This window comes from Callithrix jacchus, chromosome 7 (genome assembly GCF_049354715.1).
Source record: "Callithrix jacchus isolate 240 chromosome 7, calJac240_pri, whole genome shotgun sequence".
Lineage (NCBI taxonomy): Eukaryota > Metazoa > Chordata > Mammalia > Primates > Cebidae > Callithrix > Callithrix jacchus.
In genome coordinates this window covers 18,199,495-18,213,940 of record NC_133508.1, presented here as the reverse complement: position 1 = coordinate 18,213,940, position 14,446 = coordinate 18,199,495, and the positions used below count along the sequence as shown (strand labels likewise).

At 37.2% G+C, this 14,446-nt stretch overlaps 1 protein-coding gene across 5 annotated transcripts in view; it reads left to right on the top strand.

Moving 5' to 3' along the window:
• ST8SIA6 (ST8 alpha-N-acetyl-neuraminide alpha-2,8-sialyltransferase 6) overlaps window positions 1-14,446 on the top strand; it is a 149,406-nt gene that overhangs the window by 96,381 nt on the left and 38,579 nt on the right. For all 5 annotated transcript variants that reach the window (XM_078329547.1, XM_035306878.3, XM_035306877.3 and 2 more), the window contains one exon: window positions 6,920-7,006. Coding sequence is in view for 4 of the 5 variants with exons in the window: in XM_035306878.3 (XP_035162769.1) it covers window positions 6,920-7,006 (87 nt within the window). In the remaining variant the exon portion in view is untranslated. The remainder of the gene's footprint in view (window positions 1-6,919; window positions 7,007-14,446) is intronic.

Genomic DNA, 14,446 nt, shown 5'->3' with positions numbered 1-14,446 from the left:
TCACATCCCACCCCTTTGTAAATAGATACACCATTCCTTCTTGGTTGGCTAAGGTTAGTCACTGCTCACAGCATTTCCTAGCACATCTTAAGTATATACTTAATACCAGTACCTGTTCTAGAACAAAGAAAGCATCCCTTAAAAAAAAAAGTCTGACTTTTTCAAATAATGCAGTATAGCACTTTAGAGATTTCATTGGGGCTGGGAAGATGCACTGGCATCTTCAGGAGTTAATCTCTGAAGCTGCTTTCTAATATTTATTTAACTTGTCTGAGGGACATTAAAACATATGGAGAAAATAAAATTTTCACACCCACTTTTCCCATGCCAGTTAACAATAGCTATGGCACCCTAATTAGAAGTTACCGTTGTGCCTGGTTGAAAACAATGTAAACTGAAGTCTTCTACCTTTAGTGGATAGAATGTCAGAGCCACTGCATAGCTCAACTCAGTCTACCTGCCATACACTTCTCGTTTCGCTTTCCTATGCTCATTAGCTATTCCTTGAAAGAGTATTACCCAGTGGAAATGATTGACTGTATTGACTGAAAGTCTGGTAGTGCTGCATTCATTTGCAGAATCTATTTTCAAGTAGAGCTGAGCTCTTCAGGGGCTTGGTGAAAATGCTGCAAAAGACTTTTTGATCTACACAGAACACCACTGAGAAAACTACTGACTTAATACTACTGTGTTATCCCTACCTATTTCAGTGGGTGAAAAATGGTTGGCTTTCACCATGAAGAGATGTCATAGGAAACCAAATCAATATCTCAGCTGCTTAAATAAGACTAATAAATGAATATCTCCAAGATAACTTCTAGGCACGTAGTAAATATCCAATACAGTATTGTATGCAAAGGGACAATTTGCTTACATAGGATGTATGCACAGGATGTGTTTCGGGACCCCCTGTGAATGCCTGAAACCATAGACAGCGCACAACCCTATATATACTATGTTCTTTAAGTCTGATAACTGAGACGGCTTCGGAGTAACTAAGTCAGCAGGCAGGTAGCATAGACAGGGTGTATCTGCTGAACAGACAGATTATTTACATCCCAGGCTGGATGGAGCAGGATGATGTGAGATTTCATAGGCCACTCAGAGCAGTCCACGATTTTCAACTTATGAATTGTTTGCTTCTGGAATGTTCCATTTAATATTTTTGGACTGTGGTTCACCATGGGGAACTGGAACTGAAGAAAATGAAACCATACATAAGGAGAAACTACTGTAAATATTTAATCATTTAATTAATTAACCATAAATTATAGTGTTTGAAAAGCCCTCTTTATATCTTAATTGAGATCAAACTAGTCACAGCATGTGGGTCTTCATCTTCAAAGAGAGGTTTCTAGAAAAATGTTTAAAAATTTAATATGACATTTATTATCATTTAGTAGGTTATTTATAATTTGTGGCTCATTTTGAATATTACTAATAATGATTTAAATAGGCATTATTTATTCTTTTGAACATAACTTGCTGCATTATTTATTGTATGTCTTGGGACAGAAAACGTTTCTGTTGGGATTAATTTTCAGTTTCATTATGAAAATAGATGAGCTACAACATGATATATTGGAAAGGGTCAGAATGTGAATCAAAAGACATGAGTTTAATTCTTAGCTCATCTACATCCAGTGCAATATTGAGCAAGCTGTTTATCTTCTCAGAAGTTTTAGTTTTGTCATCCAGAAAAACAGATATGCTATCTGAGGCAGAGCGACCTCCCAGGATCCTAGGGTGATATGTAAGTGTGCAGAAAGTATGATGCGATTTAGAACATTTTACTTAACAGGAACTTTTGCAGAGATACACCTATCACCAAATTGGCCCATAGCTGTAGCACACATGTGGTTTTAACTCCTCAAATGATTTTTGGTTGCAACCATGCTTCCATTTTATAATTGTGATGATCCTATGGCAATCTTAATTTTCTTAAAAAAACTGTTGGTGATTTAACTTTCACTAAAAAAGGGCAAGCACTTAGCAGAAAATTCACTTTGATATCCCTTATTCTTTTGTCTCCATCTCTATACTGTCAGAGGATAAAGCTTCATTTCTAGATGGGATGTAAAAATGACTTTTGAACACATAATCTCAGGGAGTAAGTAGCCTGAGTGGTCTTCCACTTGTAAAATGTCCAGAAGTATATCTAATAATAGATGGATCTGCTACAAGGTATTCACTTGGTTTTACATATCAGTGACCATAAAGTCAAAAGCCACTTTATTCGGCTAACTTACCAGTAAACTTAGATATATTATGATTGACGTCTTTCAATATTAGGTTAAATTGGAACCAGCTACAATATATGGGGAGCTGTTTAAAACAAAATATTTTAGACTACCCACATTCTACAATGCACATTTTTTTCCCGCTTGTCCATAGATGGTAATTTTAATGTTCTATACTAAGCTCAATATACAGGCAAGAATGATTGCAAGAAAATCTCTGCTTTTCAAGTAAGCTAAAGTAAAAGTGTAATATACTCAGGAGCGTTTGCACACAGTTTTGGTGGTAATAAAGTCACCTTTAATTTTGCAAGGTAGTAGTTGCTGTTTGGATGTTATATGATGATTTTTGTATAACCCAGAGCCACTCTGGATCAGTCTTATTTGATGACCTAGGTGTGGTGGCAAAGTCTTACCTGGCCTTTTCAGCAAGCTTCAGTGAAGCTCAAACTATGGGGATAATGAATGGATATGAGCCAGGCCAACAGGCTCCTAGCTGGGATGAGAAGTATAGGAGCTATCGTGAGCTCATTCATGTTTTACTATTAGCTCGGGTGGAGGGGGGAAGCAGAGAAACCCGGTTTGTCAAATTTGCTAATTCCTGTGGTGTAAATGCTCCCATTTCAGCTGATTTCAGGCTACTAATGGTTTAATGACCTGTTCACAACATTCCTGGAAACTTAACCGTCAGTTCCCACAAGCTTGTGTGAGCCAACTCCAGCATATTAATAAGAGAAAGTATGGAGGAAGGGACAAGAGGATCCCCACATCCATGCCACGTCAACAGAAAGGGCTGAGAAAGATTACCCTCAAGTCCAAGAGTCAGCCAAAAAGAGATAGGGATTTATTGTATTCTTTGTTTTTAAGTTGCAGAGGTTAGATCACTACTACCTAGCAATATAACCCCCTTGCTCCATTTTCTATGTGAACTTACCGGCAAGCTCTACATTGGCCACAATTGAGAGAGCTCAAAAAGGAAGATGTGTACAGTCAATGTATGGGTTACTCATAGAAAAAGGGGGTAGTAGTTTAACAGGACACACACACACACACACACACACGCACGCATGTGCATGCCTTCTTTAATGCTAAGAAACTGGGAAATTAAGAAGGGCGAATTGGATTATTGGACTGAGAAAACTGACTAATGACCTATTAAGCTCTAATGTGAGAACTCTCAAGCAATACACTGAAGGAGGGCTGGGCTTTAAATGGGAGATGTGTAAATAGGAAGAGTCAGTGGAAGTCAGTGCTGAGGGAACTTTTAAGTGGAAGCCATAATCCAAGCTTGGAGCTTATTCAGAATAGTTTATGACATCATTGCATGATATATTTATACTTAAACATGCATTTCCTAGGTTAACAAAAACAATGCCGTAGGAATTGTGCTGGTAGAAATGGTCAGACCTCAAAGTCCTGAGGGGAGGGGAGAGACTGAGAAACCAACATGTAAACTCATAATTAAATTTAATGTGAGAGAGGATATTATAGAAATGTTGGTCAAAGCAGTCTGAGAGCTCATAGGAAGTAGTAACTTACTATCCAGGAAACTCTTTAAAAAAGCATATCAATGTAAATATACTCTAGGTTCATAATAAATCAAATTTCAAATTTTAGATATTTGATCCTTAAAAATGGCTGATATGCTCAAGCCTGTAATCCCAGCACTTTGGGAGGCCGAGGCAGGTGGATCACGAGGTCAACAGATCGAGACCATCCTGGTCAACATGGTGAAACCCCGTCTCTACTAAAAATACAAAGATTAGATGGGCATGGTGGTGCGTGCCTGTAATCCCAGCTACTCAGGAGGCTGAGGCAGGAGAATTGCCTGAACCCAGGAGGTGGAGGTTGCAGTGAGCCGAGATCATGCCATTGCACTAAGAAAAACTCCATCTCAAAAAAAAAAAAAGGACTGATATATAGTGCTTATTATCGTAGTTATAGCATCATGGAAAATACAATTTTTCATTTAGTAATAAACATTTAAATTTTTTTTGAGGATAAATGATGTTCAATGAACTTATACACTTAAGTGTATAATTTGTCAAGTGCTGGCATATGTATACATCATTTCTACAATCATTAGATGATGATGTCATCTCTGAATGAAGACAGTTTTACTATTTCCTTTTTAATCTGGATGGCTATTTTTCCTTTTCTTCTTTATTGCATTTGTTGGACCTCTAATACAATGTGGCATAGACATGGTGAAAGTGGACATTTTTGCTTCATTCCTGATCTAGGGGGAAAGCATTCATCATTCAGTCTTTCCCAATTAAGTGTGATCTAGCCATAGGTGTTTTTGTAAAATGCTCTTTATCAAGTTGTGGAAATTCCCTTTGATACTAAATTTTCTGAGAGATTTTGTCATTGTTGAATGTTGGATCAGGTCAAATCCTTTTGTGTACTGAGATCATTATTTGTGTTTTCTTTTTGAATCTGGTAATATGGAAAGCTGCTTTGATTGATTTTACAATAAACCAAATTCCTGATACACACCTCAGTTGGTCACAGTGCTTTATCCTTTCTACATGTTGTTGGGTTCAATTCAATAATATTTAGTGGAAGATTTTTTGCATCTATCTTTATGTGAAATGTTGTTCTGCCTGTTTTTATTTTTTAATGTCTTTTCATTATTTTTGTACCTGGGTAACCCTTTTCTCATACAGTGAATTGGGAGGTGTCTTACCCCCTTCAATTTTCTGAAAGAGTTTGTATAGAATTGGTATTAATATTCCTTAAATGTTTGATGAAATTCTCCACTGAAGCCATTTGATCCTAGTGTGTTTTGCTTTGTTTTGTTTTTTGTAGGAAGAATTTTGATTATAAAATCAATTTTATTGGCTATAGGCTTTTAACGGCTATAGGACTATTTTTGTTATCAACTTCTTCTTGTGTGGGCTTTGGTACTTTGTGTCTTTCAACACATGTATTCATTCCATCTAAATCACAAAATATTTTGGCGTAAAGTTATTATATTTTAATGTTTTTAAGATTCTTAGCACTCCATCCTCTCTCATTTCTGGTACTAGTCATTTGTATCTTTTCTCACTTTTTCTAATCAGTATGACAACAGTTTTATCAATTTTATTGATGTTTTCAATGAACCAGCTTTCGATCTCATTAAATTTTAAAAATTTTCTTAATTTCTACTCTAATCTCATATTTTTCATTTATATTCTTTGCTTAGGAATATTATTTTCTTGCTCAAAAATATACTATCAGTAAAGCCATTCTAATTTTGTTTTAATGATTCTTTTTAACTTATATTTGCTTATTTATATAAAATATGCTTCATGTAGACAACATGTGGATTGGTTGTTTCTTCCTCCTCCTCCTCCTCCTCCTCTTCTTCATTTTTGTCTTAGCCTTCATCTTCATCTTCTTTTTCATCTTCCTTCATCTACCAGTTTGACTTTTTTTGCCTTTTAATTGGTATGTCTAGATCATTTATATTTGTTGAGGTTAGTCAGACGGTTGGGCCTAAGTCTGCCATCTTGCTGTTTGTTCTCTATTTACGTGTTCTTTGTTCCCTTCCCTCTTTTTCTGCCTTCCTTTGGATTGAGTATTTCTATGATAACATTTCCATAATTTTGTTTGTTTTTGCTGGTTTAGATGAGAAGAATGCATCTTTTTCTGACTGCTGTCTGTTGTCAAATGATTTATACCACTTCTATTTCTACTTCCTGTCCCCCAACTCCTTCTGGCCTTTGTTCTATAGCTGTCATGCATTTATGTCTACATATATAACCACCCCCTGAAATAGTATTATAGTCACTTTAAACAATTATCTTTCAAGAAGACTTAGAAAAATAAGAACAAGTCTTTCATATATATTTACATATTTTCCTTTTCCAGTCGTCTTCATCATGTTCTGTTAATTCGGCTTTCAGTCTGGTTTCATGTTTCTTCTCCATTGTGTCTTCAACATATATCCTATCTCATCGTTGTAGAGCCTTTGATCACTAATAGCTGGCAACTAATGAATAAGTTACTAATTTAAATAAAATTTAAGAGTTTTCTCACTCAAAGGGATATTTGCATTTCAAATGAGAACACAAAGACTAAAGGATATTCTGTGCTTTAGGAATTAATACTTAGTGGTGGAATTTCAGGTAGGGAGAGATCTACTGGGGACTGGGATCCTGCTCTGTGCTTCTCAAACTGTACCACAGTACCTGTAGATTATTATGTCAGTAAACATCTCTCTCAACAGTCCAGTCTCGGTGTTGAATATACAGTTTGAAATTAAAACTTAAGATCATTATTTGGAAGAAATTTTTGTCTACACATTCCAAGGTAAATGTATGAACTTGAGAGTCTGAAAAATTCTATCGACTATGTATTTATGGCAAACATCTGCAAATATATATTTATTTGTCAGTTATTTCAAGGCAAGGTGAAATGCCCACAGGATGTATATGTGAGCTGGTGTGCTGTCATGGTTTTTAATACTATACTTCACTTATGATATGTGCAAACGACAGATCCCTAAACCAACTTAGTAATCATTTACAAATTGTATTTTCTTGGTGTTTTGAAATGAGTATGATTTTAATTATTCCTGCCTCACCTTATATCAAAAAAGATTTGTAGACTAAAATGAGATTGTAAAAGTATCTTCTAAGAAGATTTACATATGAAATCATTATTTACTAATTATATCGACATTTACTTTTTAGGTATTCAGAGAACGACTACCTTCGGATTATCACAGATATACAGAGTTGTCCATGGAAACGGCAAGCAGAAGAATATGCAAATTTCAGGTAAATTTTTTTTTCATTAAGAATATGAGATTTTTAAACTGTCTTGTTCATTTGCTTTGTTGAAAAATCTGCAATATGTTGTTAAAAATAGAAGTAGAACCAACCCCAGCTGGCAATGAGGCCTATGGAATTCTAAGACACTCTCATGAGGCACGGGGTGTTCCATCCCCATCTCTTATGTAGAAATTTGCATTATGTTACTGTTTTCATTATAAAAAAAAAAAATCCCAAATTCAAGAGAAAGATTTTATTATGTTTTAAGTTATATTTTAGAAGATCCTGTGTTTTTTGGTACCATTTACATTTGTTATTTCTTTATTTAGTAAATAAAATGTGATAGTATTAAAGAATGTTTGGAAAACATAATCCATAATCCCATCACTTTAGAACGACTTTTGTTTTCTGCATACACTCTTCCAGTTTTTCCTCATTCACTTTTTAACACAAGTGACATTCAGGGGTGTGAGTTGCTCTAAGTAATAACTCAGGGAGGAGGCGTCAAGTGGCAAAACCAGGTTATCACTTGACCATTGTAGGGCTGTGGTTGGAAAACTTGTAGCCCACCCAGACAAAAATAAGCTTTGTTAAAGCAATATGCAGTGAGGGAAAGTCAATACTTATCTGATAGTTCTGTCCCCCATACCTCCACATATCAAGGCCAGTCGTCTCTGTGTTTGCTTGGTCTAGATTGCTCTGGTTTTGGTTTGTAAGGGGGGCTTCTTTTCTTTTCCCTCCTCCTTTCTCTTTGTCTTCCTTTTTTTTTCTTCTCTTGTCTTTCTCTCCTTTCCTTCTCCTCCTCCTCCTTTTTCCTCTTCCTCTTCTTCTTTCCTCCTCCTTTTTTTCTTCTTCCCCCTTCCTTCCTTCTCTCCTCTTCTTCCCTCCAGTTCCCTCCTCCTCTCCCTCCTCCTCCTCCCTCCTCCTCCTCTTCTTCATCTTTCTTCTTTCTTCTTCTATCTCCTTCTTTCTCCTTCTCCTTCTTCTCTTTCTTCTTCTTCCTCCCCACCTTCACCTCCTTCTTTTCTACATTCTGATTCTTTCCTGTACATTTCATTCCAATTTCATCCTATGCCACATTATTTTATTCTATTATGATCCAGAGACAGGTCTTTATCTTTACTCATTATTTTCAAAGTTTACTTGAAGCATTAAACTTATAAAAATATTACTAAAGAGACTTTGCTTTCCCCTAAAATACTATAAGAGATATCTGCTGTATGGTTCTGTTTTGCATGTGGGAAGGCAATTCTTCTTGTTTGCCTTGTGCAGTGGCTCTGCTTTTCCTTCTTTAGTCAGAATATGCTGGTATAATTGGACTAACGCCTTTGATTCTGCTGCCAACCTGAGGGGGTTGTGCTCCACCCCTACTGAATGAAAGAGTACCTTCCTGGGTGTGTCAAAGCCAAAAGTGGGTATCTTCCCTCCACTGGATAGGCACATCGATTCCATGACTTCCTGCATGATACCATTTAGCATCTTTCCTACCTGATATTTTAGGAAGAGAGGCTGGAAAGGGGATTCCTGTTTAACTAATTTATTTCCAAGATGTTTTATGCTATACAATTCTATTTAAGACTGGATTTGAGAGGTCCTGGTGGCAGGAAGATGAGATTGCAAATTGCACAATCAGAACCTGAATGATCACAGGGTCAACAAGTGATAACAGAGTCTGATTTTGAGAGACCTTTCTGCACATGAAAAATAGACAAAAAAAAAAAAAAAGGGAGAGGGAGAGATTCAGGTAGTGAGCTAATGAGGATGAATCTAAGATAATTAGCTGAAAGATAGATTAGTAATGACTCTTATGATCAGAGGATGAATCTAAGATAATTCGCTGGAAAGATAGGTTAGTAATGACTGTAATGATAAAAGCAGGGAATATAGGAGCCTTTACTTCTGGCTGCTGAGTTCGGACCAAGCCTCTTGATAGTAATGCAGATGACAAAGTGTACCAAACACGTGTGTGAGGGCGCTGGCGTGCCACCAAGTCAGGGTGAATCTAAAGGACTAAAGCCCGAGAGGTGAGGGGAGCCCAATAATGGGGGCTATTTTTCTCACAAGGAACTTGCCAAATAGAAAGGCAAACTTTGGCAGAGAGGCTGAGCAGAGCTTCCAGGAATCCCTGGAAAAACCAGTTTTCAAAAAAACTGAAGGCCAATTTTGAATCATTTCCATCCTGAGTTGGATTTAGATCTGCCCTTAGCTTAGATGCCTGAGAGGAGCAAAAGGAAATTCCCTTTGGAGGAAGGTAACCTTATTCAGAGCCTTAAATCGTCTCTGTACATATTCACTCACAGTGTCTGACTCAATTTCAAAACGATATTATCTGTAAATTTTTTTTCTTTCTTTCCTTTCTTTTTTTTTTTTTTTGGACAAAAATCAGTCTCTTCAAATCCAGAGCTATATGAGAGTCACTGCTACAGATTATGATGTATGGAATCTGCATAGATGGCTGCTCCATGGAGGGTACGGCCATTCTTACCTTAGTACCATTTTGATGTTAAAAAAAAAAATTCATCAGTAACTGTGACGATTACTCCCAATGGCCTCTCTATCCCTTCAGGGCCTATTTAGGTAAATATCTTAGGCCAGGCACAGTGGCTCACACCTGTAATCCCAGTACTTTAGACTGAGGCAGCTGGGCGTGGTGTTACATGCCTATAATCCTAGCTGCTTCGAAGGATGAGATGGGCAAATCACTTGAATCTGGGAGGCGGAGGTTGCAGTGAGCTAGACTGCACCACTGCACTGCAGCCTGGGTGACAGAATGACTCTGTCTCAAAAGAAAAGGAAGAAAACAATAAACATCTGGGGCTATAACACACTTTGTTTGTTGTCATAGAAGAGAACAGGCACAGAGACATTTTTTTATCGACTTGAATATTTATTATATTGCAATGTTCTTTTTATGGGCATATTTCTAAACTAAATTATAGAACCCCTCAACAGAAGTTTATGCAATTAAATCATAATAAACCACCTACCTTCCTAAATTTTTACTGATATAGCTGGCCAAATCTGGGGAGTCTCTGGCTTGTTGAAAAAGCTTATATTATGGATATGTCCCCTGTAATTAAAAATGTCAGGTAGCTAAATCATTTTTAATTTTATTGTATTTACCTAGAGAATTTTATACCAAACTGAAAAAAAGTAGAATGTGAGTTTTAAAAATGTGGTAATTTTTAAGTAGCAGTTACAAAAGTTACATTAAATGTGGAAGAATACAAACAAGTGAATATATTTTAAACCCATCTGTAACCTGATTGTTGGAACTTCCAACAGTCGATACCTGGGGATTGTTTGAAAGTTATAGGACTCCTGTGGTCAAATGATCTAACAATAAGAGAGCTTAAAAGTTATTTTTCTTAAATAAATATGTCACTTGGTATCAAAAAAGGTAAAGGTTATTTAGCCACAAATATTTAGGATTTACTAAGTCAGAGCACTATAGCCTTTTTTCATGCCTGGTAGAGTGCTGGGTACAAAATACGGTCTTAATAAAAATATTAAATAAATGGATGTATGAAAGTAAACAAAAAAGTATAATGTTTTCTTACTGAACTCAAAGGATTTATAGTCACTTTAGAAAGACAAGAAATTTAAATATGAATATTTATGATTGAATATCAGAATAAGTGATTTAGAAATACTGTGCTGTGTTAATGCAAGATCACTGTGGGATATAGTTTTTTGAAATTTTGTGAGAAGAGGCAGAACTTGAGCTGTAGCTCTAAATTTAAAGATGGCTGGAAAGGGAGGGTGAGACCAATTTGGCAGTGATGAGGCTAGGAATAAAGGCCAGTAAGTTTCAAGGCCAGTTGGGCTGGCACAATGAACTTGTACTATTAGGTATACAGGATAAAGGGGATCATTTCAGGTAGACAAGGAAGGATCTGATGCACAGAGATCTGGTTATCAGAGTAAAGTCCACAGACATTCTGTAGATACCAGGAGCCCAAGAGTATTACATGGAAATTTTTAGTGCCACAAAAGAAATAGTACTCAAATATAAATTTCCTCAGCAAGGCAATTTACTTCTATAGAAGGGTACATCTCACAGATGGAGCAATGGCGAGTACACACCTGGACAGGGAGAAGAAGAGGTTCTTATTCCTGATGCAGGTAGCCCCTACTGCTGTGTCGTTCCTCTATTGGCTAGGGTTAGACCACACCATCGAAGCTAATTCCAAATGGCTATTTTAAAGCAGGGGTATGAGCCAGAGTGGCAGGGTGGGTAGTTTGGTGGGAAGGATGGTCATGGGACAGGTCAGAGCAGATGACCAGGGGTGACTCAGGTCAAGGCAGGTGACCAGGGCAGGTGAAAAGAGCAGGTAACTGGGATGAGTCAGGATGGAGCAGGGGACTGGGAAAACAGATGTGAACTACTGAGTAGAACTGGTGGAAAAGGTTTTTTACTGAAACCACAAGAAAGTGAAACTTTAAAATGGAGAATTAGAGAATAAGAGAGCTGAACATACTGACACTGATACTGACACTTTGAAGAGAAACTTGGAGTGCACTATATCTAACAGGAGAAATATTGCTAGCAAAGGAATTACAAGATGAATTCATTGTTTTAGGGAAAGTATTCGGACAGCAAATGAATGAAAGCAAGCTGGAGCATTAGGAGGGAGGGAGTAGTGTAGAAAATCAGAGCAGGCATGGGCGAGTTGTAGACAAGTGACTATAGAATGGTGACCACCTACAACATCAATGGTAGCTATGAAAATTTCAAGAGAGAGAGATGCTTGACGATGAGCCCTGGGATACAATATTATCTTTGTATCTCCAGTGCCGATCATATAGATGGCACCTAATAAATTGCTCCATAACTGAAGACATGGTAGGACTTGGTTTCTTGTTGACTTCCAGTTCTCTCATTGAAGGAGAAGAAAAAGTCAAACGAGAAATCTCGCATCTGCAATACTCATGCTGCAGAGAGCCAGCCCTATATCACCCATGGCTTCCCCAAGTTTGGTGGTGACAAAGGAATGAGAAAAAGATTAAGAGAGACAGTGGGACCAGGGGCCATCACTTTATTACTCTGGAGGAAACAGTGAAGGCCCTGAGCTCTGACCATCCACTCTATTTATTGGTTACTATCACTTTGATTTTACAGGGTAGGGGTGGAGTAATGGTGGGGAGAGGGTGATGATGGAGTGAATCAGTGAGCCGGAACTGATGTGTCATTCTAAGGATTGATAATAGTGGTGGTTTGGGAGTTTCACAAAACAAGAACATGTGGTTATCTTTAGCCTATTATCTATGTATTGTTGATGGAACACGGGCCTTACAAGGAGCCTACAAGTCTGACTGTGACATAGTGCTACAAAGGGATTTTATGTCCTTGAGCACAATGTTTATGGTAACAGAGCCAAGATCACCCTGCACCGAAACACGAGGCTTGAAGAGGCCTTCCTTCTCAGAGGCCTCCTGTGGCCTTCCACAGTTTGTTGTTCCTTGTTTAGGTGTTACTCATAACCAATTTATGTAGGCACTCTGTAGGTCCTTTCTCCTTTGTTGCTTTTCCCGACACTGACAGAAAGATTTCAGAGAGAAATTGGATTGAAAGGTAAAACCATCTTGGACAGGATATGTTTCAGCTGACCTGGGGACAACTGGATACAGAAGACCTTTTCCTTGGTCTGGGAAAAATATAAATGCTAAGAGAAAATGAATTCTCTCAAAAAAGAAAAGCAACTATGGTTTAAATCTGGCTTTTGAAAGAAATAGAGCTTCTCCAAATCTGTCTTCTCAGCAATTTTATTTTAACTTTCTTTTTGTGCTATGAAGGGGTTTGTCCTCTTTTTTTTTTTTTTTTTTTTTTTTTTTTTTTTTTTTACAGATTCCTAAGCTTTTACTCATTCAGCCCTTAACTGTGGGTCTGAGAACTTGGTAGCTGAGCTTGAGCCTCAGATTTCCTTCAGCTTTTACCTGGAAACATGAGAGGCTTAACTAGGAAGATTCTTAATCTGAAGTCCATAAAAGTGGTTTCCTAAAACTCTTAAAATTGTTTGTGAGATTTTACACATGTTTCTGGGGAAAGAATCTGTGATTTTCATCAGATTCTCAAGGAGTCTAGGACCTTCCACATGGAGTAATGTATTTCTAAGGATCTTTCTGGCCCTGAGACTCTGTTTGGGATTCAGTTGCCTCTTTCACCTTCCATGATGCATGGTCCCAGGCGTAGGTGTGATTCTGGCTCAGATTTACCTCTACCTCTACTCCACAGATTGTAAGTTTCTGCTATGAATTTGCGTTTCATGAGACACTAGTTGGACTCAGTTAAAGAGAAATTTAAGTCAGAGTTGAAGATGCCCTGCCTTGAATCTTTGAAGAATCTTGAATCTTTGAAGAAGGACGTTCTTTCTTGCTATCTAATTTATTTTATGTGTAGCTGTACAAAGTCAACAATGTTGAGATGACTGCCGTTTCTGCTTTTAAAAGCTTGATTGATTCTCCTTTAAGAGGTCCCCTCCCCCTTCCCTCTAAGAACAAGCTAATCCACAGAATAATTTGTGAGAAATCTACCTGGATTTCAGTCTAAGAAATTACTACTCTTCACAGTCTCTCCCTCTGATTTTTAGAAACTGATGGATAATCATTTGCTTGAGCGTGACACTCAGCTATTTGAGAGTAACATTGAGATGCTTAAATTTAAATTAAACATAATATGAGACTCCCTCTACCCCTCCTTGCCTACTTCTACTTCACCCTTGAAGGCTCCTTTGTGAAACTCTGGAAACTTCTGGTAAGCAGGTTTTATCCCAGCAGAAGATCTTTGAGCTTCAGTAATTAGTCTCAGATTCCCTAGGTAACTTGCATGGTAATTATGGCATTAGCTTTCTTGAATCATTTTCTAACTGAAAAGAACCGTATTCATTTGTATAACCAGTTACGGAAAACTGATAGGTCCACAGTAACAGTGCTTAATTTTTATTTTACTTTCACTTCCCCCCACCCCCCAGAAATACATACACTATGATTTTGTTTTTTAGTTTCTTTTGGAGCCACTACTACCATTTGATTTTTTTGGATATCCTCATATTTCAAAGAGATGAGTTGGAATCCAAGATGACTGAATATTATCAATCATGTGTTTACTGAAAACATAGTGGCAGCAAACAGTGGTATTATGTAAACCCACACATTTATGACTCATGGAAATGAGATACTTTTCAAATGACTCGTAAAACAGGTAGTTAGTGCCTTATTGCTTTGTTACAGATAACTATTACGTGGTAGCAATTTTATTAAATCTTGAATTATCCCCTCAGGTTTGGTTAAATTAAAATTTATTGAAAGTTATTCCTTTGTCTTTCTTGTGTTAGATATGTGAGAACAGGTTCCAGTGCCGTATTTATAGATTCATTGATATTTAAAAAATAACAGTCACTATGTTACTTTCATTTTTATTTGCACTCTTTGAAGAAAATAGTGTTA